Source organism: Chamaea fasciata, unplaced genomic scaffold (genome assembly GCF_029207755.1).
Source record: "Chamaea fasciata isolate MVZ Bird 193981 ecotype frontalis unplaced genomic scaffold, bChaFas1.0.hap1 SCAF_1184, whole genome shotgun sequence".
Lineage (NCBI taxonomy): Eukaryota > Metazoa > Chordata > Aves > Passeriformes > Sylviidae > Chamaea > Chamaea fasciata.
Window position 1 is genome coordinate 1 of NW_027095269.1, and position 26,841 is coordinate 26,841.

Sequence of the window (26,841 nt, forward strand, 5' to 3'; positions counted from 1 at the left end):
CCAAGTGTCTTCAGGTTGATTGACGGGGCGGGGCCGCTTCCCATTGGCTGCCCTTGTTTTGTAGGCGTGTCCGGAGGCCGCGGCCCCGCCCCCTTTCCTTTTGTATTTGTAGAATAAAAAAAAAAAAGAAAAAACCGGAATTGGTGAAAAGTGACCCAGGTTGGGTCACGTGACCTTCGCCTCACATCGCGCGCCTCCGGGCAGCTCTCGCGAGACTTCCCTCAGGCGGCGCTCGCTCTCCCGAGATCTTGTCCTCTCCAGCCGGGGCGGGGAGGGAGGACGAGCTTCAAATCTCGCGAGATTTGCGGGCGCCCCTGTTAACCGGCGCTCTCGCGAGAGCCGCGCGCGCCGCCGCCGTTCCCGCCGCTGAGGCAGCGGCCGCGCTCCCCCCGCCCTCCCTTCCCCCCCCCCGCCCTCGGCGGGGCCGCCGCCGCTCTCCCGTTGCCTCTCTCGCTTCTGTCTCTCCAAGCGCCTCTCGCGAGGCTTCGGGGGGCCGCGCTGCCGCCAGCGCCTCGCGAGATCTCGCTCTCATCAGCGTGCCGGTGAGTGCCGGTGCTTGAGGGGAACGGCGTGGGGCCCGCAGTCTGCGAGGGGAGCGGGGGGGTTTGAGCCGCTCTGTGGCGGGCAGGGCCTTGCCCCCCCTCCCCCCGCCCTCCCCCCACTCCCGGTACGAGGCGGGATCCGTGAGGGACCGCCTCCCCTCCCCCATACTCCTCACGAAATCTCGCGAGGCTCGGGCAAACTCCCGCCCCGCCGCTAGGCGGACTCTCGCGAGACTCGACCCCCCGCGCCTCTCGCCATCCCATTGGCTGCCGGCGGCGTTGCCCCGCCCCTCGGGGCCGCCTCCTCCTCGTCCCGCCGGCCGCTCTCGCGGGACTTGCGGCGCCTCTCGCGGGATCTCGGGGCCGCGGCCGGGGCTCAGTGTAAGATGGCGGCGGCGGCAGCGGCGGGACGGGCCCGGGCCGGGCTCTGACCTCCCCCCCCCCTCCCTTTGCTCTCCCCGCCCGCTCAAGGTACCGGGACCGGCGGGGGCTGCGGGGGGGGCTCGGCCCGGTGCCGCTGCGGGGCCCGCGGCACGGCGGGGATGGCGCTTGGCGCCGTCATGAGGGGCGCGCCCCCCCCATTCCCTCAGCGGTGATTTGGGGGCTCCTTTTCCTTCCCCTCACGGCTCCTTTTCCCTCAGTCCAGAACCTCCTCGCGGGGATTCCCCCCGAAATTCCGGCTCTTTAAGCTGCCTCCCCGCCTTCATTTGTCTTTCTCATGCCTTTACAATTCCTCTGTATTTTACGAGGAGTTTTTTGTGGGTTTAATTATTTAAAGATTTCGGGTTTGTTTCTGCTCGCCCCCTCGTCGCTCGGGGTTCCCCCTCAGCCTTTTCCTCACGTTTTGGGGGGACCCCTTGAGCCTCCGGGTCGTGATTCCTGCAGCACCCTCACCTTTAGAACCCCGTTTCTTCAGATATTTTAGGATTTGAGGGTTTTCTCATTACCTCCCCAACACTTTTATTCCTTTATTTCCTTTTACTACGTTTTTACAGCGATTTTAGGCTGCATTAAGATCCCCCCGCTCTGTGATTTTTTTGGGGGGGAATCCCATTTTTAGGGTTAAACCCTGACGGTCACACGGGACCCCCCCCCTCAAAAAAAACCCTCCCAAAATTTCACACCTTCCCCCCCCTCCCCAAAATTCGCAGCTCCCGCCTCCTTCCCCCTCGCAGCGACCGGGCCGGGCCGAGGATGGACTGGGAGTGATTCCCGGTAAGGGAATTCCAGCCGGGAAAAGGAATTTTGGGGAGGAGGGGAAAAAGGTTTTGTTTTTTTTTTTGGGGGGGAGGGTGGAAAAGCTTTTTTTTAATTATTTCTCCAGGGGAGGGGGAGGGGGGGGGACACCCCAAAAACATCTCCCCCCCCCTCATGTGATGCGTCACTGTCACCGAACCGGCCGGGCCGGCGTGGGGGGGGGGGGTACCGACGGGGGGGGGGGGTTAATTACAACCCTTTAATTACAGCCTTTAATTACAGGGGTTAATGAGGGGGGGGGGAATGCGGGGTTTTATTTTGGGGAGGGGAAGGGGGACACACACACACACACACACACACGCTCCCGGGGCACGGCGGGGTTTTGCACATTCATTGTTCAGCCGGTGCCGCGACGTCATCGGGCCGCGGCGGCCGCGGCGCCTGTCGGGACAGCGAGGCCGTGTCGGGATAGGGGGGCTCTGTCGGGATACGGGGGGGTGCTGTCCCGACAGAGGAGCCCCCCGGGGTGGCGCGGGGTGGGTGGATTGAATCCGTTGGGGGCGGGTCGCGTTCCCGGGGCTGTGTTGAGCCAGCGAGGTTCTGTCGGGATAGAGGCGCTGTGTCGGGATAAGGGGGGGTCCTATCGCGATGGAGCAGCACCCCGAGGTGGTGCGGCTTGGGTGGCTTTGATCCGTGACGGGGGTGGGTCGTGTCGCGGGGCTATTTCGGGATAGAGGAGTGTTGTCGGGACAGAGGGGTTGTGTCGGGTTAGGGGTGTCCTGTCGCGATAGAGCAGCCCCTCAGGGTCGCGCGGGTTGAGTGGATTTAACCCGTGAGGGAGCGGGTCATATTCCTGGAGCTCTGTCGGGACAGCCCCGAGCTGTGTCGCGACAGGCGCGGGGGGGCGTGGTTTGAGCCATGGAGGGGCGTGGCTTTGCTGTGACCCCGCCCCCTCCCCGTGGCCGCAGGCGGAGCTCGAGGATCGGAACCCCCAAAATGAAAGTGGATCGGACGAAACTGAAGAAAACCCCCACGGAGGCGGTGAGGCCTTGGGGACACTTGGGAGGGCTTGGGGACACTTGGGAGGGCTTGGGGACACTTGGGAGGGCTTGGGGACACTTGGAAGGGGTTATGGACACGTAGGGCAGGGTTGAGGACACTCGAGGAAGGGTTGGGGACACTCAGGGAAGGTTGGGGGACATCAGGAGGGCATCGGGGACACTCAGGGGGGCGTTGGGGACACCGGGACAGTGTTGGGGACACCGGGGCCCCCCCGAGGGGACAGCAGTGACCCCCGTGTCCCCCCCAGCCCGCAGACTGCCGGGCCCTCATCGAGAAGCTCAAGGGCTGCAGTGACGAGCAGCTGGTGACAGAACTGCAGCAGATCAAGACATGGAACATTGGCAAGGTGGGGGGGACCCCAAGAACCGGGGGGGGGACCCCAAGAACCTGAGGGGGAGACCCCAAAAACCTGGGAGGGACCCCAAAAACCTGGGAGGGACCCCAAGAACCTGAGGGGGAGACCCCAAAAACCTGGGAGGGACCCCAAGAACCTGAGGGGGAGACCCCAAAAACCTGGTGGAGGGCAAAAACCTTGGGGAGACCCCAAAAACCTTTGGTGGGGACACCAAAAACCTTGGCTGGGGATCCCAAACACATCAGGGGGACCCCAAAAACCTGGAGGGACCCCAAGACACGTGGGAATTTCCCAAAGGATCGTCCAGGGTTTGTCGAGGTGTTGCTGAGTTTGTCCCCAAACTGTCCCTGCCACGGGGGGATTGTCACCTTGGGGCACCCCCAAATCTCAGAGAGCACCCCCCAAATGAGGGGGGGGACACCCCAGAGTGTTCCTGAAATGACGGGGGGTCCCCAGTTTTTGCTGAACTCTCAGCTCTCTGTTTTGGGTTTTTCTGAGGGTTTAGAAATGTTGGGGGGTGTCTCGATTTCCTGCAGCTCCCTCAAATGTTAGGGGGTCCCCCCCCCCTTTTTTTTAATTTACCTTTCTTCAGATTTGGGGGGGTCGGCAGTGTCCTACAGCCCCCCTCCCCCAGGAGTTTGATGGTTTGGGATTGGAGAGGCTGGGATCCCATTTGGAACCTCAAAATTGGGGTCACTGAGCACCCCAAAACTCCCCAGGACACCCGGGAGGGAGTCCCCAGTTTCTCCCTCTCCATCTCCCCCCACCCCTGAAGCTGTTTGGGGGTGAATTTTCTCTCACAAACCTCTAAAACTCCCAAGAGGAACCCCAATATCCCTAAAAACAACGAGGGGGGCACCCCATAGACCCCAAAACATTTGGGGGGCACCTCGGTTTCCCCCCCAAACATCCAGGGAGGACCCGAATTCTTTGTCATTCTCCAAAACCACCAGGGAAGAGGGAAAAAAATTCTGGTTTTTTGCTCTGTATTTTGGGAGGGGTCTCACCCCTGGGTTGGGATATTGGGGTTCCTCCCTGGAGTGTTGGGGTCCCCCTGGGGTGTGAGGGGGTTTATGGGGGGCTCAGAAGGTCTGGGTTGGGGTCCAGGCTGTGCCCTCAGCCCCATAAATCACCCCCTAAATCCCCTGGGGCGAGCTGAATCACTGGGTGGATCTGGGGGGCTCAAGGGGGGGTTCAGGGGGTCCAGGCTGTGCCCCCAGCCCCACATCTCCCCGGGGTGACCTGGGGGGCTCAAGGGGGGGTCTCAGGGGGTCCAGGCTGTGCCCCCAGCCCCATAAATCACCCTTTGAATTCCTTGGGACGAGCTGAATCACTGGATGAATCTGGGGGGCTTCAGGGGGTCCAGGGGGGGTCTCAGGGGGTCCAGGCAGTGCCCCCTGCCCCACATCTCACTGGGGTGACCTGGGGGGCTCAGTGGGGACTCAGGGGGTCCAGGGGGGGTTCAGGAGTCCTCCTGAACCCCCCCATGTCCCCCCCCCAGTGTGAGCTGTACCACTGGGTGGACCTGCAGAGTTGGGGTCTGTCCCAAGTCCAGGCTGTGCCCCGAACCCCATAAATCAACGCTGGATGTGGGGGGTTCGTGGGGGTCTCAGGGGCTCCAGGAGAGGCTCAGAGGGTCCAGCCTGTCCCCCTGAACCCCCCCATGTCCCCCCCCCAGTGCGAGCTGTACCACTGGGTGGACCTGCTGGACCGTTTCGACGCGCTGCTGGCCGAGGCGGGCCGGCCGGTGGAGGCCATGAGCTGGATGCTGGCCTGCGACCGGCCCGAGCGCCAGCCCCTCAAGGCTCTGCTGCTGGCCCTGCTCAACTTCACCGCTCTGCTCATCGAGTACAGCTTCTCCCGGCACCTCTACAGCTCCATCGAGGTGGGTGCAGCACCTCACAGACACCAGAGCCTCAGATTTGGGGTGAAATGCTGCCAAAATGACACCGGCGCCCCCAAATCTGGGGTTAAAACGTCCCAAAAACCTCAGGTTTGGGGTAAAATCCGCCCAGATAATACCGACACCCGCAAATTTGGGGGTAAAATGTCCCCAAACCCCCAATTTTGGGGTGAAATTCTGCCAAAATGACACCGGCGCACCCAAATCTGGGGTTAAAACGTGCCTAAAGCCTCAGGTTTGGGGTAAAATCTGCCCAGATAATACCGACACCCACAAATTTGGGGGTAAAATGTCCCCAAGACTCCAATTTTGGGGTGAAATTCTGCCAAAATGACACCGGCGCACCTAAATCTGGGGTTAAAACGTGCCTAAAGCCTCAGGTTTGGGGTAAAATCCGCCCAGATAATACTGACACCCACAAATTTGGGTGTAAAATGTCCCCAGAACCCCAATTTTGGGGTGAAATGCTGCCAAAATGACACCGGCGCACCCAAATCTGGGGTTAAAACGTCCCAAAAACCTCAGGTTTGGGGTAAAATCCGCCCAGATAATACTGACACCCACAAATTTGGGGGTAAAATGTCCCCAGAACCCCAATTTTGGGGTGAAATGCTGCCAAAATGACACCGGCGCACACAGATCTGGGATTAAATCACCCCTAAACCACTGCAGAATGCTCAGGTTTGGGATTAAACCGTCCCTAAATCGCTGCAGAACCCTCAAATCTGGGGTTAAACTGTCCCTAAACCACTGCAGAACCCTCAGATTTGGGGTTAAAATGTCCCAAAATGTCCAAATTTGGGGTAAAATCCACTCAGAAAACATGAACGTTCTCAAATCTGGGGTTAAACCATCCTTAAATCTCTTCAGAACTCTCAGATTTGTGCTTAAACCGTCCCTAAACCATTGCAGAACCCTCAAATCTGGGCTTAAACCATCCCTAAACCACTGCAGAACCCTCAAATCTGGGGTTAAATTATCCTTAAATCTCTGCAGAACTCTCAGATTTGGGGTGAAATCCCCTCAGAGAGCACCGACACCGACAAATTCAGGGTTAAAATGTCCCCAAGTAGCACCAATGCCCACAAATTTGTGATTAAAATGTTTCCAAACACCCAAATTTAGGGTGAAATCTTGCCAAAATGACGCTGGCGCGCACAGATTTGTGGTAAAATCCACTTAGAGAACATCAACAGGCTCAAGTTTGGAGTTAAAATGTCCCTAGAACCACCCAAGAACCCTTAAATTTGGGTTAAAAGCTGCCCAGGTAACTCCAATGCTTCCACATTTAGAGTTAAAATGTTCTCGGAGAACACCAACACCCACAAATTTGGGATTAAAATGTCCCCAAGTAGCACCAACACCCACAAATTTGGGATTAAAATGTCCCCAAAACCACCCCAGACCCCCCAAATTTGGGATGAAATTCACCTAGATAACACCAACACTGCCAGATTTGGGGTTGAAACGTCCCCCAAACCCCAAATTTGGGGTGAAATGCACTCAGAGAACGTCAACAGCGTCGAATTTGGGGTTAAATCATCTCTGAAACACTGCAGAGCCCCTCCAAACTCCCCCAAAGCTCCCAAATCCTCCCCAAACCCCCCAAAACTCGCCCAAACACCTCAAACTCCCCCAAATTTCCCCCAAATCCTACCCAAAATCCCCCCCAGCCTCGCCAACACTCCCTCAAATCCCCCACAAAGCTGCCCCAAACCCCTGAAAACTCCCCCGGAACTCCCCCAAACTTCTCCAAATCCACCCCAAACCCCTCAAAACTCCCCCCAAATCCCCCCCAAAGCCGGCCTGAACACCCCAAAACTCCCCCAAACCCCTCCCAACTCCCCCAGATCCCCCCCAATCCCCCTACAATTCCCCCAAACCCCCCAGAACTCACCCCAAATCCCCCCAAATCCCATCCTAAGCCTCCAAACCCCCCAAAACTCCCCCAAATCCTCCCCCAAACCCCCCAGAACTCCCCCAAATGTCCCCCAAGCCCACCCAAACCCCCTGAAAAGTCCCCCAGTACTTCCCCAAATCTCTCTGGAGCCCCCCAAAACTCCCTGAAATCCCCCCAGAAAATCTTCCAATTCCCCCCCAAAACATCCTTAAATTCCCCCCAACCCCCCTAAAAGTCCCCCAAAAGTCTCCCAAATCTCTCTCAAAACTCCCCCTAATCCTCCCCAAACTCCCCAAAACTCCCCCAAATCCCTCCCAAACACCTCCAAATTCCCCCCAAAACTCCCCCAAATCCCTCCAAAACTCCCCCAAATCCCTCCAAACTGCCCCAGATCCCCCCAAGTCCTCCCCAAACCCCCCAAAACTCCCCCAAATCACCCCCAAGCCTCCCCCAAATCTCCTATAACTCCCCCAAATCACCCCCAAATCACCCCAAAACTCCCCCAAATCACCCCAAATCCCCCAGAACTCCCCCAAAACTCCCCCAAATCCCTTCCAAACCCCCCAAATCCCACCCAAACACCTCCAACTCCCCCCCCAAAACTCCCCCAAATCCCTCCAAACTCCCCCGAAATCCCCCCGAACCCCCCAAAACTCTCCCAAATCCTCCCCAAAGCCCCCAACACACCCCCAAACCTCTAAACCCCCCCCCCAATACTCCCCCAAATCCCCCGAAACTCCCCCTAAATCCTCCCCAACCACCCCCAAAACTCTCCCAAGTGCCCCCGAACCCCCCCGAAATCCCACCCCAAGCCCCCCCACAGCCTGACCCCGGTGTCCCCCGCAGCACCTGACCACGCTGCTGGCGTCGTCGGACATGCACGTGGTGCTGGCCGTGCTCAACCTGCTCTACGTGTTCAGCAAACGCTCCAACTACATCACCCGCCTGGGCTCCGAGCGCCGCGGGCCCCTGCTGGCCCGCCTGCAGCACCTGGCCGAGGTGGGGGGGACTGGGGGGGGTTGGGGAGGGGTTGGGGGGGGTTTGGGGAGGGTTTGGGGGAGTTTGGGGGAGTTTTGAGGGGTTTGGAGGGGATTGAGGGAGGGATTGGGTGGGTTTGGGGAGGGGTTGGGGAGGGTTTGGGGAGGGGTTTGGGGGGTTTGGGGAGGGGTTGGGGGGTTGGGAGAGGGTTTGGGGAGGGGTTGGGGGGTTGGGAGAGGGTTTGGGGAGGGTTTGGGGGGTTTGGGGAGGGGTTGGGGAGGGTTTGGGGGGTTTGGGGAGGGGTTGGAAAGGGTTTGGGGGGTTGGGAGAGGGTTTGGGGAGGGGTTGGGGGGTTTGAGGAGGGTTTGGGGAGGGTTTGGGGGGTTTGGGGTATTTGGGGAGGGTTTGGGGGGTTTGAGGAGGATTTGGGGGGTTTGAGGAGGGTTTGGGGGGTTTGGGGAGGATTTGGGGGGGTTGGGGGAGGTTTGGAAGAATTTTAGGGGCGGTTGGGGGGAGTTTTAGGGGGGTTTGGAGGGGATTGGGGGAGGGATTGGGTGAGTTTTGGGGGCTTTGTGGGGTTTGGGGAGGGTTTGGGTGTCCCTGATCGAGGCCGTTCTGTGCAGAGCTGGGGCGGGAAGGAGAACGGCTTTGGGCTGGCTGAGTGCTGCAGGGACCTGCACATGATGGTGAGGGACACCTGTGTCCCCTGTCACCTGTGTCCCCTGTGTCCTGTGTCCCCTGTGCCACCTGTGTCACCTGTGCCACCTGTGTCCCCTGTGTCATCTGTGTCACCTGTGTCACCTGTGTCACCTGTGCCACCTGTGTCATCTGTGTCACCTGTGTCACCTGTGTCATCTGTGTCCCCTGTGCCACCTGTGTCACTTGTGTCCTCTGTGTCATCTGTGCCACCTGTGCCACCTGTGTCATCTGTGTCACTTGTGTCCTCTGTGTCATCTGTGCCACCTGTGTCCCCTGTGTCATCTGTGTCCCCTGTGTCACTTGTGCCACCTGTGTCACTTGTCCTGGTGTCCCTGTGTCACCTGCGCCACCTGCCTGTTCTGGGTGTCCCCTGTATCACTTGTCCTGTCCTCAGCGTCCCCGATGTCACCTGTGTCACATGTCCTGGGTGTCCCCTGTGTCACCCCAGGGCTCACCTGTGTCACCTGTCCTGTCCTGGGGACCCTGCTGTCACCCCGGGGAGGTGACCCTGCTGTCACCCAGGGGACCCTGCTGTCACCCAGGAGAGGTGACACTGCTGTCACCCAGGGGTCCCTGCTGTCACCCTGGGGAGGTGACACTGCTGTCACCCCGGGGGAGGTGATACTGCTGTCACCCAGGGGACCCTGCTGTCACCCCGGGAAGGTGACCCCGCTGTCACCCAGGGGACCCTGCTGTCACCCAGGAGAGGTGACACTGCTGTCCCCCCCCCAGAAATACCCCCCCAGCGCCACCACGCTGCACTTCGAGTTCTACGCCGAGCCGGGCGTCGAGGTCAAGGTGGACAAGAGGGTGAGTGACACCTTTGGGGACACTTGGGGACATTTGGGGACACCGGGGGGACACCCCTTGACCTGCTGTCACCCCCCCCAGGCCACCAGCACCACCCTGCACTACATCCACATCGAGCAGCTGGACAAGGTCAGTCTGGGGGGGCTCTGCTGGCCTCAGGGACCCCCGAAACCCTGCACTGTCCCTCTGCCCCCCAGATGTTGTCCCTTGTCCCCAAATTCTGTCCCCTGTCCCCCAGTTCTCTCCCTCTGCCCCCCACATTTTGTCCCCTGCCCTCAATCTTGTTCCTCTGCCCCTCAGTTTTGTCTCTCCACGCCCCAAATTTTTGTCTCTCTGCCCCCCAAATTTTGTCCCCTGCCCCTCAATTTTGTCCCCTGCCTTCAATCTTGTTTCTCTGCCCCCCGGTTTTGTTCCTCCCCACCCCAATTTTGTTCTTCTGCCCCCCCAATTTTGTCCCCTACCCCTCAATCTTGTCCCCTGCCCCGTAATTTTATCCCTTGCCCCATAATTTTGTCTCTCCCCACCCCAATTTTGTCCTTCTGCCCCCTACTTTTGTCCCTCTGCACCCCAATTTTGTTCCCTGGCCACCAATCTTGTCCCGTGTCCCCCAGTTTTGTCCCCTGCCCCTCAATTTTCCCCCTCCAACCCCTGAATTTGTCCCTCCCCACCCCAGTTTTGTCTCTCTGCCCCCAATTTTGTCCATCTGTCCCTCAAGTTTTGTCTCCCACCCCCCTAATTTTGTCCCCAACACCCCCAATTCTGTCCCCTGCTCCATCATTTCGTCCCTCGCCCCCCAATTTTGTCCACTACCCCTCAATTTCCCCCCTCCAACCCCCAATTTTCTCCCTCCCCACCCCAATTTTCTCCCCTGCCCCCCAATTTTAGCCCCCTCAACCTCTCTGCCCCCCTCTTCCCCCCCAGATCTCAGAGAGCCCCTCGGAGATCATGGAATCCCTGACCAAGATGTACAGCATCCCCAAGGACAAGCAGGTGGGTGTGCGTGGTGACGCTGAGGGGACCCCAAAACCCTCTCTGACCCCCCCCCAGACCCTCCCTGACCCCCCCAAACCCTCTCTGACCCCCCCAGACCCTCCCTGACCCTCCCAGACCCTCCCTGACCCCCCCAAATTCTCTCTTCCCCCCCCAGATGCTGCTGTTCACCCACATCCGCCTGGCCCACGGCTTCTCCAACCACAAGAAGCGGCTGCAGGCGGTGCAGGCTCGGCTCCACGCCATCTCCATCCTGGGTGGGCCTTTCTCAGGGCTGGGTTTAATTGGGGGGGTGGTGTTTTTTTGGGGGGGTTTGGGGGGTTTTTTGGGGCGGTTTGGGGTGACTTTCTCCCCCCCTCTCTCTCTGTGTGTGCAGTTTACTCCAACGCGCTGCAGGAGTCGGCCAACAGCATCCTGTACAACGGGCTCATCGAGGAGCTGGTGGACGTGCTGCAGATCACCGACAAGCAGCTGATGGTGAGCGTGTGAGAGGGCGTGGCTGTGTCCTCTGGTGTCCCCTCCTGGCCCCTCTGGTGTCCCCTGTCCTGTCCCCTCAGCTGTGCCCTCAGGTGTCCCCTCACTTGTCCCTTTGCCTGTTCCCTCTGCTGTCACCTCAGCTGTGCCCTCTGCTGTCCTCTCTGCTGTCCCCTCCCCTGTCCCTTCTGCTGTCCCCTCTTCTGTCCCTGCTTTGTCCCTGCCCTGTCCTGTCCCTGCCCTGTCCTTTTTCTGTCCCTGTCCTTTCCCTCGCTTGTCACTTCCCTGTTCCTTTACCTGTCACATCGTTTGTTTTCTTGTGTATCTTCTCAATACCCCTGTCCCTGCCCGTTCTTCTTCTGTCCCTGCGCTGTCCCTGAGCTGTCCTTGTCCCTCCCCTGTCCCTGTCCCTCTTTTATCCCATACCTGTCCCTGCGCTGTCCCTGAGCTGTCCCTGTCCCTGCCCTGTCCCTGCCCTGTCCCTGTCCTGTCCCTGTCCCTGAGCTGTCCCTGTCCCTGCCCTGTCCCTGTCCCTGTCCCTGAGCTGTCCCTGTCCCTGTCCCTTTCCTGTCCCTGTCCCTGAGCTGTCCCTATTCCTGAGCTGTCCCTGTCCCTGCCCTGTCCCTGTCCCTGTCGTTGAGCTGTCCCTGTCCCTGAGCTGTTCCTGTCCCTGTCCTGTCCCTATTCCTGAGCTGTCCCTGTCCCTGAGCTGTTCCTGTCCCTGCCCTGTCCCTGTCCCTGAGCTGTCCCCGTCCCCCGGCAGGACATCAAGGCGGCGTCCCTGCGCACGCTGACGTCCATCGTTCACCTGGAGCGCACGCCCAAGCTCAGCAGCATCATCGACTGCACGGGCACCGCCTCCTACCACGGCTTCCTGCCCGTGCTGGTGCGCAACTGCATCCAGGCCATGATCGGTGCGTGCCTGCCTCACCTGGGGGGGGGGGGCTCACCTGGCCGCGGGACACGCCCCTGACCGCACCTGTGCGCCCCTCCCGTGCAGACCCTTCCATGGAGCCCTACCCGCACCAGTTCGCCACGGCGCTCTTCTCCTTCCTCTATCACCTGGCCAGCTACGACGCCGGCGGGGAGGCGCTGGTGTCCTGCGGGATGATGGAGGCGCTGCTCAAGGTGGGGATGGGGGAAATGGGAGGAATGGGGGATGCTGGGAATATTGGGGGTGCTGGGGGTAATGAGGGTACTGCGGGTGTTGGGGGTACTCGGGGTGTTGGGGGTTCTTGGGGTGTTGGGGGTAGTGGGTTAATGGTGCTGGGGGGAGTGGGTGGAATGGGGGTAATGGGGGTGTTGGGGTAAGGGGGGTAATGGGGTGCTGGAGGTGTTGAGGATACTGGGGGTAATGAGGACACTGAAGGTGTTACTGGGGGAGCTGGGGGTCCTTTGGGTGGCTCTCAGGTGCCTCGGGCCCTGCCTCCCTCACCTGCCCTGTGTCCCCTCTGCAGGTGATCAAGTTCCTGGGGGACGAGCAGGACCAGATCACGTTTGTCACGCGGGCCGTGCGCGTGGTGGATCTCATCACCAACCTGGACATGGCCGCCTTCCAGTCCCACAGCGGGCTCTCCATCTTCATCTACCGCCTCGAGGTGCTGCCCCTCCGCCCCTGCCCCGCTTTTGGGGCGCCCCTGGGTTGTTTTGGGGTCTTCCCCCCCAACCCGGGTGTTTCGGGGTGCTGAGGTTGTGTCCCCCCCGCCCCAGCACGAGGTGGATCTGTGCCGCCGCGAGTGTCCCTTCGTCATCAAACCCAAAGTGCAGCGCCCGCCCGCCGCCGCGCTGCCCGAGGGCGAGGACATGGAGACCGACATGGAGGGTGAGCAGAGGGGTGGTGACAGCCGTGTCGCCACCGCCGCGGTGTCCCCACCGCCGCGGTGTCACCTGCGTCCCCTACAATGTCACCGTCCCCCCCGTGCAGTGACCGACGTGGCTATGGAGGGCAGCCCCGGCCCCTCGGGCGAAGCGCGGCCGGAGCCGCCGGCCCTGCCCGCCGTGCCCAGCACCAGCGCTGCCACCCCCTCCCCGCGCGGCGGTAGGTGTCCCCCCGGGGGGCTGGGGACACTCTGGGGACATCACCGCGGGCGCGGCTCACCCCTCCCTTTGCGTCCCCGCCCCTCAGGAGTGCAGTGCATCCCCCAGCGCGCCGCTTTGCTCAAATCCATGCTGAACTTCCTCAAGAAAGCCATCCAAGACCCCGCCTTCTCCGACGGCATCCGGCACGGTGGGTGCTCCCCGCCGTCCCCCCCGAACGTGGGGACGCGGTGACCCGGGGGGGGGGTGACCAGGGGAGGTGGCACTGACCGCCGAGTGTCCCCGCAGTGATGGACGGCTCGCTGCCCACCTCGCTGAAGCACATCATCAGCAACGCCGAGTACTACGGCCCCTCGCTGTTCCTGCTGGGTGAGCCACGCCCCGGGCCCACCTGGGCAGGACAGGGCGGGCACGGAGCGGGGACCCCGCCAGGTGCTCTACCTGCCCTCAGTGCCCCCCTCTCTCCTCCCGCCGCAGCGACCGAGGTGGTGACGGTCTTCGTGTTCCAGGAGCCTTCGCTGCTGTCCTCGCTGCAGGACAACGGCCTCACCGACGTCATGCTGCACGCCCTGCTCATCAAGGACGTGAGTGGGCTTACCTGTGTCACCTGTCACCTCAGCTGTCACCTCAGCTGTCACCTCGCCTGTCACCTCGCCTGTCACCTCACCTGTCACCTCACCTGTTCTATACCTGTGCCCTCTCCTGTCCCCTCACTGTCCCCTTGTGTGTCCCCTCACTGACATGCTGCACACCTTGCTCATCAAGGACGTGAGTGGGCTTACCCGTGTCACCTGTCCTACATCTGTCACCTCGCCTGTCACCTCAGCTGTCACCTCAGCTGTCACCTCAGCTGTCACCTCAGTTGTCCTATACCTGTCCATTTTCCTGTCCTCTCACTGTCCCCTTGTGTGTCCCCTCACGAACGTCCTGCTGCACGCCCTGCTCATCAAGGACCTGAGTGGGGCTTATCTGTGCTGCCTGTCGCCTGTCCTACACCTGTCACCTTACCTGTCCTATACCTGTCACCTTATGTGTTTTCCTCCTGTCCCCTCGTGTGTTCGCTCACTGATGTCATGCTGCACGCCCTGCTCGTCCAGGACGTGAGTGGGGCTCACCTGTCACCTGTCCCATTACGTGCCCTGCACCTGCTTCACCACCTGTCACCACATCTGCCCTCCGCTTGTCCTCACACCTGCTTTGCACCCGTCCCATTTCCTCTCCTACACCTGCTCCAGGTGTGCCCACCCCTCACCTGCCCCAGATGTTTCCCAGGTGTTCCCCAGGTGTGCCCACCCCTCACCTGCCCCAGGTGTTCCCCAGGTGCGCCCACCCCTCACCTGCCCCAGGTGTTCCCCAGGTGTTCCCCAGGCGTTCCCAGGTGCGCGCAGCCCTCACGCCCCTTCCCCTCCCGGGCAGGTGCCGGCCACGCGGGAGGTGCTGGGCTCGCTGCCCAACGTGTTCAGCGCGCTGTGCCTGAACGCGCGCGGGCTGCAGAGCTTCGTGCAGTGCCAGCCCTTCGAGCGCCTCTTCAAGGTGCTGCTGTCCCCAGACTACCTGCCCGCCATGCGGCGCCGCCGCAGCTCCGACCCCCTGGGTGAGACGGACGCGGGGGGACACGGGGGGGATGGGGGAACGGGGGGGACTGGGGGGAATGGGAATGGGGGGAATGGGGGAATTGGGGGAATGGGGGAATGGGAATGGGGGAACACGGGGGGAATGGGGGAATGGGGAGATGGGGGGAACGGGGGGATTGGGGGGAATGGGAATGGGAGAATGGAGGTTAGAGGGGGAATGGGGGGAATGGGAGGAATGGGAATACTTGGGGGAACGGGAATACTGGGGGGAGTGGAGGTTAGAGGGGGAATGGGGGAAATGGGAGGAATGGGAGGAATGGGAATACTGGGGGTAATGGGGGAATGGGGGGGATAATGGGGAAACGGGAGAATGGGGGGAATGGGGGAATTGGGGGAATGGGGGAATGGGAGTGAGAGGGGGAACGGGGGAACGGGGGGAATGGGAATACTGGGGGGAATGGGGAGTGGGGGATTGGGGGAGTAGGAATACTGGGGGGAATGGGGGTGATGGGGGAATGGGGGAAGTGGGAGAGTGGGAGGAATGGGAATACTGGGAGGAATGGGGAGATGGGGGAATGGGGAGATGGGGAAATGGGAGTGATGGGAATGTGGGGGATATTTGGGATATTGGGGTGCTGGAGGTATTGAATAATGGGGGTGCTGGGGGAATGGGGGTGATGGGAATGGGGGGAATGAGGGTGCTGGGGGAATGGGGGTGTTGGAGGTGTTTAGGATAATGGGGATACTGGGGGGAATAGGGACAGGACAGGGACAGGAATGGGGGAATAGGGAACAGCTCAGGGACAGGGACAGGGCAGGGACAGGAACCCCCAGAGCGACCCCAGAACCCCACCAGCCTTTTAACACAACACCCACTTAAAATTTAAACAACTTGTTCAATTTTTGAAGGGACTTGTGTTTATTTCAGGCAGTACCAATCTATTTATTTAACCCCCAAAACCGCATTTGTCCCCTCAAAACCTGCTCTGCTCCCCTAAAACCTCCTGAACCCCCCCCTAAAACCCCTCTGTGTCCCCCCCCAGGTGACACAGCCTCCAACCTGGGCAGCGCCGTGGACGAGCTGATGCGCCACCAACCCACGCTCAAAACCGACGCCACCACCGCCATCATCAAGGTGACGGCTTGGGGACACTTGGGGGGCTTTCAAAACCCCCCCCAAATCTCTCCAGGGACCCTCCATAAATCCTCTTTTGTCCCCTCCCAGCTGCTGGAGGAGATCTGCAGCCTGGGCAGGGACCCCAAGTACATCTGCCAGAAGCCGTCGATGCAGAAGGCGGACGGGACGGCGGCCGCGCCGCCCCCCGCGCTCGCCGCACGCCGCCGAGGAGGCCTCCAGCGAGGATGAGGAGGAGGAGGAGGTCCAGGCCATGCAGAGCTTCGGGGCTGCCCAGCAGAGCGAGGCCGAGCCCAGCCAGACGTGAGCAAGGGAGGGATTGGGGGGGTTTAGGGGGTGGGAGGTCATTGGGGTGTCACCAGAGGTCTGGGGTGTCACCAGGTTGTTGTGGCCGTCACCGGGTCACCGTGATGTTCCCAGGGGTCTTTAGTGTCACCAGGGGTCTGTGGTGTCCCCAGGTCACTGTGTTGTCCCCAGGGGTCTTTGGTGTCCTCAGGTCACCATGATGTCCCCAGGGGTCTGTGGTGTCACCAGGAGTGTCCCCAGGTCAATGTGGTGTTCTCAGGGGTCTGTGGTGTCACCAGGAGTGTCCCCAGGTCAATGTGGTGTTCTCAGGGGTCTGTGGTGTCACCAGGAGTGTCCCCAGGTCAATGTGGTGTTCTCAGGGGTGTCTCCAGGTCACTGTGTGTGTCCCCAGGGGTCTGTGGTGTTCTCAGAGGTCTGTGGGGTCACCAGGAGTGTCCCCAGGTCAATGTGGTGTTCTCAGGGGTCTTTGGTGTCCCCAGGTCACCGTGGTGTCCCCAGGGGTTTGTGCGTTCCCATGGGGTCTTTGGTGTCACCAGGGATCTGTGGTCAGTCCTGGTCAGTCCTGGGTGGGTGGTGGCATGTCACCGGGGTATCACCAGGTCAGTGGGGTGTCCCCAGGGGTCTGTGGGGTCACCAGGGGTGTCCCCAGGAGTCTGTGGTGTCCTTGGGTCACTAGGGGTGTCCCCAGGTCACTGTGGTGTCTCCAGGTCACCATGGGGGTCCCCAGGGGTCTGTGGGGTCACCAGGGGTCTGGGGAGTCACCAGGAGTGTCCCCAGGGGTCTGGGGTGTCTCCAGGTCACCATGGGGGTCCCCAGGGGTCTGTGGGGTCACCAGGGCTGTCCCCAGGGGTTAAGCCCAAGCCTGGATGCCACACTTGGGGACAAGGTGGTGACAAGGTCCCGGGGTGGTTCTGGGGGGTCTCTCACACCCCCCTGACCACCCCCCGCGTGTGCTCTGCAGCGTGGTGGGCACGGAGGAGCGCATCCCCATCCCTCTCATGGACTACATCCTCAACGTGGTGAGGGCCAGCACCTTCCCTGGGGGGTCCCCACAGGTCCTGAGCCCCCCCGAGGGCCTTCAGAGCTCCCCCGAGGGCCTTCAGAGCCCCCCTGAACCCCCTTTTCTCCCCCCAACCCCAGATGAAGTTTGTGGAGTCCATCCTGAGCAACAACACCACGGACGATCACTGCCAGGAGTTCGTGGCGCAGCGGGGGCTGCGGCCGCTCGTCACCATCCTGGGGCTGCCCAACCTGCCCGTGGACTTCCCCACCTCTGCAGCCTGCCAGGCCGTGGCTGGCGTCTGCAAATCCATCCTGGTGAGCGGAAAATCCGCCCTGGGGGGAGAAAAAACGTACTGGGGGGGAGAAAATCCGGCCTGGGGGGAGAAAATCCTTTCTGGGGTCTGCAAATCCATCCTGGTGAGCGGAAAATCCACCCTGGGGGGAGAAAAAACGTACTGGGGGGAGAAAATCCGGCCTTGGGGTGGAGAAAATCCAGTCTGGGGGGAGAAAATCCAGCCTTGGGGGGAGAAAATCTGGCCTGGGGTCTGCAAATCCATCCTGGTGAGCGGAAAGTCCAGCCTGGGGGTGAGAAGATCCGGCCTGGTGGGGAGAAAATCCATTCTGGGGTTTGCAAATCCATCCTGGTGAGCGGAAAATCCGGCCTGGGGGAAAAAAAAACATACTGGGGGAGAGAAAATCTGGCCTGGGGGGAGAAAATCCAGCCTGGGGGTCTGAAAATCCATCCAGGGCGGGTTCAGGGGTTTGCAAATCCCCCCTGGTGTGGCCCCTGATGACGCTCTCGGTGTCCCCTGTGTGTCCCCAGTCGCTGTCCCATGAGCCCAGGGTTCTCCAGGGGGGTTCAGTGACCCCAATGTCCCTTTCCTGTCCCCAGACCCTGTCCCACGAGCCCGAGGCTCTCCAGGAGGGTTCAGTGACCCCTCAGTGACCCCAATGTCCCTTTTCTGTTCCCCCAGACCCTGTTCCATGAGCCCAAGGTGCTCCAGGAGGGCTCAGTGACCCCAATGTCATTTTTCTGTCATTTTTCCTGTCCCCAGACCCTGTCCCACGAGCCCAAGGCGCTCCAGGAGGGCTCAGTGACCCCTCAGTGACCCCAGTGTCATTTTTCTGTCATTTTTCCTGTCCCCAGACCCTGTCCCACGAGCCCAAGGTGCTCCAGGAGGGGCTGGTGCAGCTGGAGGCCGTGCTGTCGGCCCTGGAGCCCCTGCACAGGCCCATCGAGGCCCCGGGGGGCTCGGTGCTGCTGCGGGAGCTGGCGGGGGCCGGCGCTGTCCCCGACGCCACGCTGTCGGCCCAGGCCACGCCCCTGCTGCACGCCCTGACCGCCGCCCACGCCTTCATCATGATGTTCGTGCACACCTGCAGGGTGGGGCAGGTACGGCTGGGGCGGGGGGGGGGCTTTAAAGGGGGTTTGGGGGGCTTGGAGAGAGGTTTGGGGGAGTTGGGATGGAGGTTGGGGCGGGTTGAATGGGGTTTGGTAGGGTTGAATGGGGTTTGAAAGGCGTTTGGGGGGCGTTAAAGGAGGTTTGGGGGGGCTTGGAGAGGGGTTTGGGGGAGTTGGGATGGAGGTTGGGGCGGGTTGAATGGGGTTTGGTAGGGTTGAATGGGGTTTGAAAGGGATTTGGGGGGGTTAAAGGGGCTTTGGGGTGGGTTGAATGGAATTTAAAAGGGGTTTGGGGGGTTTTAAAGGGAGTCTGGGGTGGGTTGAATGGGGTTTAAGAGGGGTTTGGGGGGGTTAAAGGGGGTTTGGGGCAGGTTGAATGGGGTTTGGGGTAGGTTAAATGGGGTTTAAAAGGGTTTTGGGGGGGTTAAAGGGGATTTGGGGTGGGTTGAATGGGGTTTTAAAGGGGTTTGGGGGCTTTAAAGGGGGTTTGGGGGGCTTGGAGCGAGGTTTGGGGGAGTTGGAATGGGGGTTGGGGCAGGTTCAATGGGGTTTGGGGGGGTTGAAAGGGGTTTAAAAGGGGTTTGGGGGGGTTTTTAAAGGGAGTCTGGGGGTGTTGAATGGGGTTTTAGAGGGGTTTGGGGGACTTGGAGAGAGGTTTGGGGGAGTTGGAATGGGGGTTGGGGCAGGTTGAAAGGGGTTTGGGGGTTTGAATGGGGTTTGGGGTGGGTTGAAAGGGGTTGAAAAAGGGGTTTGGGGGGGTTAAAGGGGGTTTGGGGTGGGTTGAATGGGGTTTAAAGGGGGTTTGGGGGGCTTGGAGAAAGGTTTGGGGGAGTTGGAATGGAGATTGGGGTGGGTTGAATGGGGTTTGGGGAGGTTGAATTGAGTTTAAAAGGGGTTTGGGGTGGGTTCAATAGGGTTTGGGGGGGTTGAATTGAGTTTAAAAAGGGTTTGAGGGGGTTAAAGGGGTTTGGGGCAGGTTGAATGGGGTTTAAGAGGGTTGGAATGGGGTTTGGGGGGCTGGAATGGTGTTTGGGGCGGTTGAAAGGGGGTTTGGGGGGTTTTAAAGGGAATCTGGGGGGGTTGAATGGGGTTTAAGAGGGTTGGAATGGGGTTTGGGGGGCTGGAATGGTGTTTGGGGGAGTTTAAAGAGGGTTTGAAGGGGGTTTGGGGGGTTTAAAGGCAGTTGGGGGGGTTGAAGGCGGGTGGGAATGGGGTTTGAATGGGGTTTGGGGAGTTTTAAAGGGGGCTTGGGGGGGTTAAAAGGGGTTGAAAGGTGTTTGGGGGGGCTTGGAGGGGTTTGGGAGGGTTTTAAAAGTGGTTTGGGGGAGGTTGAAAAGGGTTTGAGGGCTTGGGGTGGCTCTCTGGGGTCTCACGGGGGGTTTGGGGTCCCCCAGAGCGAGATCAGAGCCATCTCGGTGAACCAGTGGGGCTCCCAGCTGGGCCTGAGCGTGCTGGGCAAGCTGAGCCAGCTCTACTGCTCCCTGGTGTGGGAGAGCACCGTGCTGCTGTCCCTGTGCACCCCAAACAGGTACTGCCCGCGCTGCGGGGCGCTGGGGGGGCGCTGGGAGGGACTGGGAGGGACTGGGGGGCACTGGGGGGCACTGGGAAGGAACTGGGGGGCACTGGGAGGGACTGGTGAGGGGTTGGGGGGCACTGGGGGGCACTGGGAAGGAATTGGGGGGCACTGGGAGGGACTGGTGAGGGACTGGGGGGCGCTGGGAGGGACTGGGAAGGAACTGGGGGGCACTGGGAGGGACTGGTGAGGGGTTGGGGGGCACTGGGGGGCACTGGGAGGGACTGATAAGGGACTGGGGGGCGCTGGGAGGGACTGGTGAGGGGTTGGGGGACACTGGGAGGGACTGGTGAGGGGTTGGGGGGCACTGGGAGGGACTGGGAAGGAACTGGGGGGCACTGGGAAGGAACTGGGGGGGACTGGGAGGGACTGGTGAGGGGTTAGGGGGCACTGGGAGGGACTGGTGAGGGTTTGTGGGGCACTGGGAAGGAACTGGGGGGCACTGGGAGGGACTGGGTGGGCACTGGGCTGAGCCATCTGTGCTTCTTGCTGGTGTGGTGCCCCCCAAACAGACACTGGGAGGGCACTGGGGGGGGCACTGGTGAGAGTTTGGGGGTCACTGGGAAGGAACTGGGGGGGCACTGGTGAAGGTTTGGGGGTCACTGGGAGGAACTGGGAGCTCTGTGAAGGAACTGGGGGGGGGCACTGGGAAGGAACTGGGGGGCACTGGTGAGAGTTTAGGAGTCACTGGGAGGAACTGGGGAGCACTGGGAAGGAACTGGGGGGGGCACTGGTGAGAGTTTGGGAGTGACTGGGAGGAACTGGGAGCACTGGGAAGGTGCCCCCAGCCCCGTGACCCCCCGTGCCCCCCCAGCCTCCCCCCGGGCTGCGAGTTCGGCCAGGCTGACATGCAGAAACTGGTGCCCAAGGAGGAGAAAACGGCCCCCAGCCCCCCCCAGGGCGGCCGCAGGGCAGGTGGGTGTCCGGGGGGGGGGATTTGGGGGGGATTTATTGGGTTTTGGGAGGGTTTGGAGGGATTTATGGGGGGGCTGGGGGGGCTCCGTGGGGATTTTGGGGGAGCTGGGGAGGGTCTCAGTGGGGAAAGTCGATTGTTGGGCAGATCTCTGTGAGGGAAGGTCAGTTTTGGGGGGGGTCTCTGTAGGAAATGTCACTTTGGGGGGGTCGCTGTAGGAGAAGTCTTTTTTTTGGGGGGATCTGTATAGAAAAAATCGCTTTTGGGGGGTCGTCTCTCTAGGAACTGTCAGTTTTGGGGGGGGGGGTCTCTGTAGGAATTGTACTTTTTGGGGTGGTCTCCATAGATAAATTCACTTTTGGGGATTGCTATAGAAAAAGTCGTTTTTTGGGGGGAGTCTCTGTAGGAAAGATGGGTTTGGGGGGGGTCTCTGTAGGAATTGTAATTTTGGGGGGGTCTCCATAGATAAAGTCACTTTTTGGGGGGGTCTCTGTAGGAAATGTCACATTTTTTGGGGGGTCTCTGTAGGAATTGTAATTTTTGGGGGGTCTCTGTGGGAAATGTCTCATTTTTTGGGGGGGTCTCTGTAGGAAAGATGAGTTTGGGGGGTGTCTCTGTAGGAATTGTAATTTTGGGGGCTCTGTACAGATAAAGTCACCCTTTTGGGGGGGGGTCTCTGCGGGAGACGTCACTCTGGGGGTCTGTGCGGGTGTCTGACCCCCCGTCCCCCGCAGAGGGCGAGGCGGAGGCCGCGGGCCCCGCGGGGGGGGCGGGCAGTGACCCCCCCCCGGCCCAGGGGCTGCTGGAGGGGATGGGGCTGGAGGGGGAGCCCCTGGCCCCCATGGAGACCGACGAGCCCAGCGCCAGCGACCCCAAAGCCAAGGCCAAGATCACCCCGGCCATGGCCGCCCGCATCAAACAGATCAAACCCCTGCTCTCCGGTGAGGGGGGGGGCAGAAATGGGGCAGGGGGCCCCAAAAATGGGCTGGGGGGGGTCAGAAATGGGTCAGGGGGCTCCAAAAACGGGCTGGGGGAGGTCAGAAATGGGGCAGGGGGTTCCAAAAATGGGTCAGGGGGCTCCAAAAACGGGCTGGGGGGGTCAGAAATGGGGCAGGGGGCCCCAAAAATGGGTCGGGGGGCCCCAAAAATGGGCTGGGGGGGGTCAGAAATGGGTCAGGGGGTTCCAAAAATGGGTCAGGGGGCTCCAAAAATGGGCTGGGAGGGTCAGAAATGGGTCAGGGGGCTCCAAAAACGGGCTGGGGGGGTCAGAAATGGGGCAGGGGGCCCCAGAAATGGGTCAGGGGGCTCCAAAAATGGGCTGGGGCAGGTCAGAAATGGGTCAGGGGGCCCCAGAAATGGGTCAGGGGGCTCCAAAAATGGGCTGGGGCAGGTCAGAAATGGGTCAGGGGGCCCCCAGAAATGGGTCAGGGGGCCCCAAAAACGGGCTGGGGGGGTCAGAAATGGGTCAGGGGGCTCCAAAAACGGGCTGGGGGGGTCAGAAATGGGTCAGGGGGCTCCAAAAATGGGTCAGGGGGCTCCAAAAATGGGCTGGGGGGGGTCAGAAATGGGTCAGGGGGCTCCAAAAACGGGCTGGGGGGGTCAGAAATGGGGCAGGGGGCTCCAGAAATGGGTCAGGGGGCTCCAAAAATGGGCTGGGGGGGGTCAGAAATGGGTCAGGGGGCCCCAGAAATGGGTCAGGGGGCTCCAAAAATGGGCTGGGGCAGGTCAGAAATGGGTCAGGGGGCCCCAAAAATGGGGCAGGGGGCTCCAAAAATGGGCTGGGAGGGTCAGAAATGGGTCAGGGGGCTCCAAAAACGGGCTGGGGGGGTCAGAAATGGGGCAGGGGGCTCCAGAAATGGGTCAGGGGGCTCCAAAAATGGGCTGGGGGGGGTCAGAAATGGGTCAGGGGGCTCCAGAAATGGACTGGGGGGTCAGAAGTGGGGCAGGGGGCTCCAAAAACGGGCTGGGTGGGGTCAGAAAGGGGGCAGGGGGCCCCAAAAAAGAGCTGGGGAGAGGTCAGAAATGGGTCAGGGGGCCCCAAAAATGGGTCAGGGGGCTCCAAAAATGGGTCAGGGGGCTCCAGAAATGGGTCAGGGGGCTCCAAAAATGGGCTGGGGGGGGTCAGAAATGGGTCAGGGGGCCCCAAAAATGGGGCAGGGGGCTCCAGAAATGGGCTGGGGGGGTCAGAAATGGGTCAGGGGGCTCAAAAAATGGGTCAGGGGGCCCCAGAAATGGGCTGGGGGGGCCAAAACGGGCTGGGAGGGTCAGAAATGGGTCAGGGGGCCCCAGAAATGGGTCAGGGGGCTCCAGAAATGGGTCAGGGGGCTCCAAAAACGAGCTGAGGGACCCCCAAAACTGTGTTTGGGGGCTTCTAAACAGCTCGGGGGACCCCGGGGGGTTTCACCCCGTGTCCCCGCTGTCGCTCTGTCCCCATGTCCCCCGAAGGTCTCGTCCCCTTATCTCCTGTCTTGTCCCGTGTCCCCGTGTCCCCCGTGTCCCCCCGAGTGTCTCACCGTGTCCCCAAGTGTCTCACTGTGTCCCCAAGCGTCTCACCGTGCCCCCCGTGTCCCCGCAGCGTCGTCGCGGCTGGGCCGGGCGCTGGCCGAGCTCTTCGGGCTGCTGGTGAAGCTGTGCGTGGGCTCCCCGGTACGGCAGCGCCGCAGTCACCACGCCGCCGCCGCCGCCCCCCGCGCCCACCGCGGCCGCCCGCGCCACGGCCTCGGCCCTGACCCGCCTGCTGACCAAGGGGCTGAGCTGGCAGCCGCCCCCATACACGCCCACGCCGCGGTTCCGGTCAGTGACCACGGGGATGGGATTGGGGACAATGGGGACAACAGGGATGGGATGAGGAGAGGGGGTGGGAATGGGAATGGGAATGGGAATGGGAATGGGAATGGGAATGGGAATGGGAATGGGAATGGGAATGGGAATGGGAATGGGGTGGGCTTGGAAAGAGGAGGGACTGGGGAGAGGGGAGGGCCAGGGACAGCAGTGGGTGTGCCACCTCCAGGGGCCGGAGCCTGGGCAGGCACAGTGCTGCTGCTGTGGTCAGTGCCCCTGGCTGTGGTCAGTGCCCCTGGCTGTGGTCAGCGCCCAGTGCTGTGGTCAGTGCCCACAGCTGTGCCCAGTGCTGTGGCCATACCCATGGACATGCCCAGTGCTGTGGTCAGTGCCCAGCGCTGTGGCTGTGCCCATGGCTGTGTCCCTGGTCATGGTCAGTGCCCCTGGCCGTGGTCAGCGCTGTGGCCAGCGCCTCTGGCCATGGTCAGCACTGTGGCCAGCACCCCTGTCCATGGTCAGCGCTGTGGTCAGTGGCCCTGGCTGTGGCCAGTGGCCCTGGCTGTGGCCAGCGCCCCTGGCCATGGTCAGCGGTGTGGCCAGCGCCCCTGTCCATGGTCAGCGCTGTGGCCAGCGCCCCTGGCCGTGGTCAGCGCTGTGGCCAGCGCCCCTGTCCATGGTCAGCGCTGTGGCCAGCGCCCCTGGCCGTGGTCAGCGCTGTGGCCAGCGCCCCTGTCCGTGGTCAGCGCTGTGGCCAGCGCCCCTGTCCATGGTCAGCACTGTGGTCAGTGGCCCTGGCTGTGGCCAGCGCCCCTGTCCATGGTCAGCGCTGTGGCCAGCGCCCCTGGCCGTGGTCAGCGCTGTGGCCAGCGCCCCTGTCCATGGTCAGCGCTGTGGCCAGCGCCCCTGGCCGTGGTCAGCGCTGTGGCCAGCGCCCCTGTCCATGGTCAGCGCTGTGGCCAGCGCCCCTGTCCATGGTCAGCGCTGTGGCCAGCGCCCCTGTCCATGGTCAGCACTGTGGTCAGTGGCCCTGGCTGTGGCCAGCGCCCCTGTCCATGGTCAGCGCTGTGGCCAGCGCCCCTGTCCATGGTCAGCGCTGTGGTCAGTGCCCCTGTCCATGGTCAGCGCTGTGGTCAGTGCCCCTGTCCATGGTCAGCGCTGTGGCCAGCGCCCCTGTCCATGGTCAGCGCTGTGGTCAGTGGCCCTGGCTGTGGCCAGCGCCCCTGTCCATGGTCAGCGCTGTGGCCAGCGCCCCTGTCCATGGTCAGCGCTGTGGTCAGTGGCCCTGGCTGTGGCCAGCGCCCCTGGCCGTGGCCCAGCACTGACCGCTCCCGTGCCCCCAGGCTGACGTTCTTCATCTGCTCGGTGGGGTTCACGTCGCCCATGCTGTTCGACGAGCGCAAGTTCCCCTATCACCTGATGCTGCAGAAATTCCTCTGCTCCGGCGGCCACAACGCCCTCTTCGAGTGAGCCGGACACTGACCGCTGACCGCTGACCCGGACACTGACCGCTGACCCGGACACTGCACACTGACCCTGGACACTGCACACTGACCCGGATACTGCACACTGTACCCGGACACTGACCACTGACCCCGGACACTGACCGCTGACTCGGACACTGCACACTGACCCTGGACACTGCACACTGACATGGATACTGCACACTGTACCCGGACACTGACCACTGACCCGGACTCTGGACACTGACCCTGGACACTGACCGCTGACTGCTGACCCGGACACTGGACACTGAACCCGGACACTGCACACTGACCCGGACCCTGGACACTGACCTGGATACTGACCGGTGACCCGGACACTGGACACTGACCTCGGACACTGCACACTGACCCGGACACTGTCCGCTGACCTGGACGTTGGACACTGACCTCGGACACTGCACACTGACCCGGACACTGGACACTGACCCTGGACACTGGACACTGACCCCGGACACTGACCGTGGACCCCAGACGGTGACCAATGGATCTGGACACTGGACACTGATCATGGACCCCAGACACTGACCGTGGCCACTGGACACTGACCATTGACACTGACCGTGGACTCTGGACACTGACCATGGACCCTGGAATACTGACCATGGATACTGGATGCTGACCATGGACACCGACACTGGACACTGGACACTGACCATGGACACGGACTCTGGACACTGACCATGGACCCTGGAATACTGACCGTGGACACTGGACACTGACCCCAGACACTGACCGTGGACCCCAGACGGTGACCAATGGATCTGGACACTAGACACTGATCATGGACCCCGGACACTGACCGTGGACACTGACCGTGGCCACTGGACACTGACCATTGACACTGACCGTGGACTCTGGACACTGACCATGGACCCTGGAATACTGACCATGGACACTGGATGCCAACCACGGACACTGACCACGGACACTGACCATGGACACCAACACTGGACACTGGTCACTGACCAGACACTGACCATGCACCCCAGACACTGCCCCCTGGACACTGACCGTGGACACTGGACACTGACTGTGGACACTGGACACTGACCCTTCCAACTCCCCTGCTGTGGGTGGGGGGATGTTCCCATGACCTCCAGGTCCCTCCCAACACCCCAGATCCTTTCTCCCCCCCATGACCTCAGGGTCATTCCCATGACCCCAGATCCCATTTTCCCCCCCAAGGACCTTTAACTGGTCACTCCCATTGCCTTGGGGTCACTCCCATGACCTCGGGGTCACTCCCATGACCCCAAATCCCTTTAACTGGTCACTCCCATGGCCTTGGGGTCACTCCCATGACCTCGGGGTCACTCCCATGACCTCGTGGTCAGTCCCATGATCCCAAATCCCCCCTTTTCCCCTCCAGGACCTTTAACTGGTCACTCCCATGACTTCGGGGTCACTCCCAACACCCCAAATCCCATTTCCCCCCCCCTTTACCTTGTGTTCACTCCCATAACTTTGGGGTCACTCCCATGACCTCATGGTCACTCCCATAACCCTAAATCCCCTTTTCCCCCCCATGACCTCGGGGTCACTCCCATGACCCCAAATCCCTTTAACTGGTCACTCCCATGACCTTGGGGTCACTCCCATAACCCCAAATCCCCCTTTTCCCCCCAGGACCTTTAACTGGTCACTCCCATGACCTCGGGGTCGCTCCCATGACCTCAAATCCCCCTTTTTCCCCCAGGACCTTTAAC

General features: G+C 61.4%; 1 protein-coding gene across 1 annotated transcript; it reads left to right on the forward strand.

Moving 5' to 3' along the window:
* The first annotated feature begins 443 nt into the window (after positions 1 to 443).
* LOC136284624 (E3 ubiquitin-protein ligase HUWE1-like) lies at positions 444 to 26,824 on the forward strand. Its single transcript, XM_066174977.1, is given in 33 exon segments — positions 444 to 542; positions 1,694 to 1,757; positions 2,708 to 2,780; positions 3,049 to 3,147; positions 4,835 to 5,041; positions 7,806 to 7,958; positions 8,561 to 8,623; positions 9,369 to 9,446; positions 9,528 to 9,575; positions 10,368 to 10,436; positions 10,594 to 10,693; positions 10,813 to 10,913; positions 11,674 to 11,824; positions 11,911 to 12,038; positions 12,368 to 12,508; positions 12,621 to 12,732; positions 12,835 to 12,948; positions 13,036 to 13,137; positions 13,236 to 13,316; positions 13,425 to 13,531; positions 14,364 to 14,541; positions 15,565 to 15,656; positions 15,747 to 15,839; positions 15,841 to 15,959; positions 16,924 to 16,981; positions 17,103 to 17,279; positions 18,112 to 18,357; positions 19,761 to 19,894; positions 20,754 to 20,854; positions 21,587 to 21,793; positions 23,428 to 23,537; positions 23,539 to 23,645; positions 24,974 to 26,824. Coding segments are annotated over 31 exon segments (3,648 nt in total). The 5' UTR covers positions 444 to 542; positions 1,694 to 1,757; positions 2,708 to 2,735; the 3' UTR covers positions 25,101 to 26,824.
* The last annotated feature ends 17 nt before the right edge of the window (positions 26,825 to 26,841 follow it).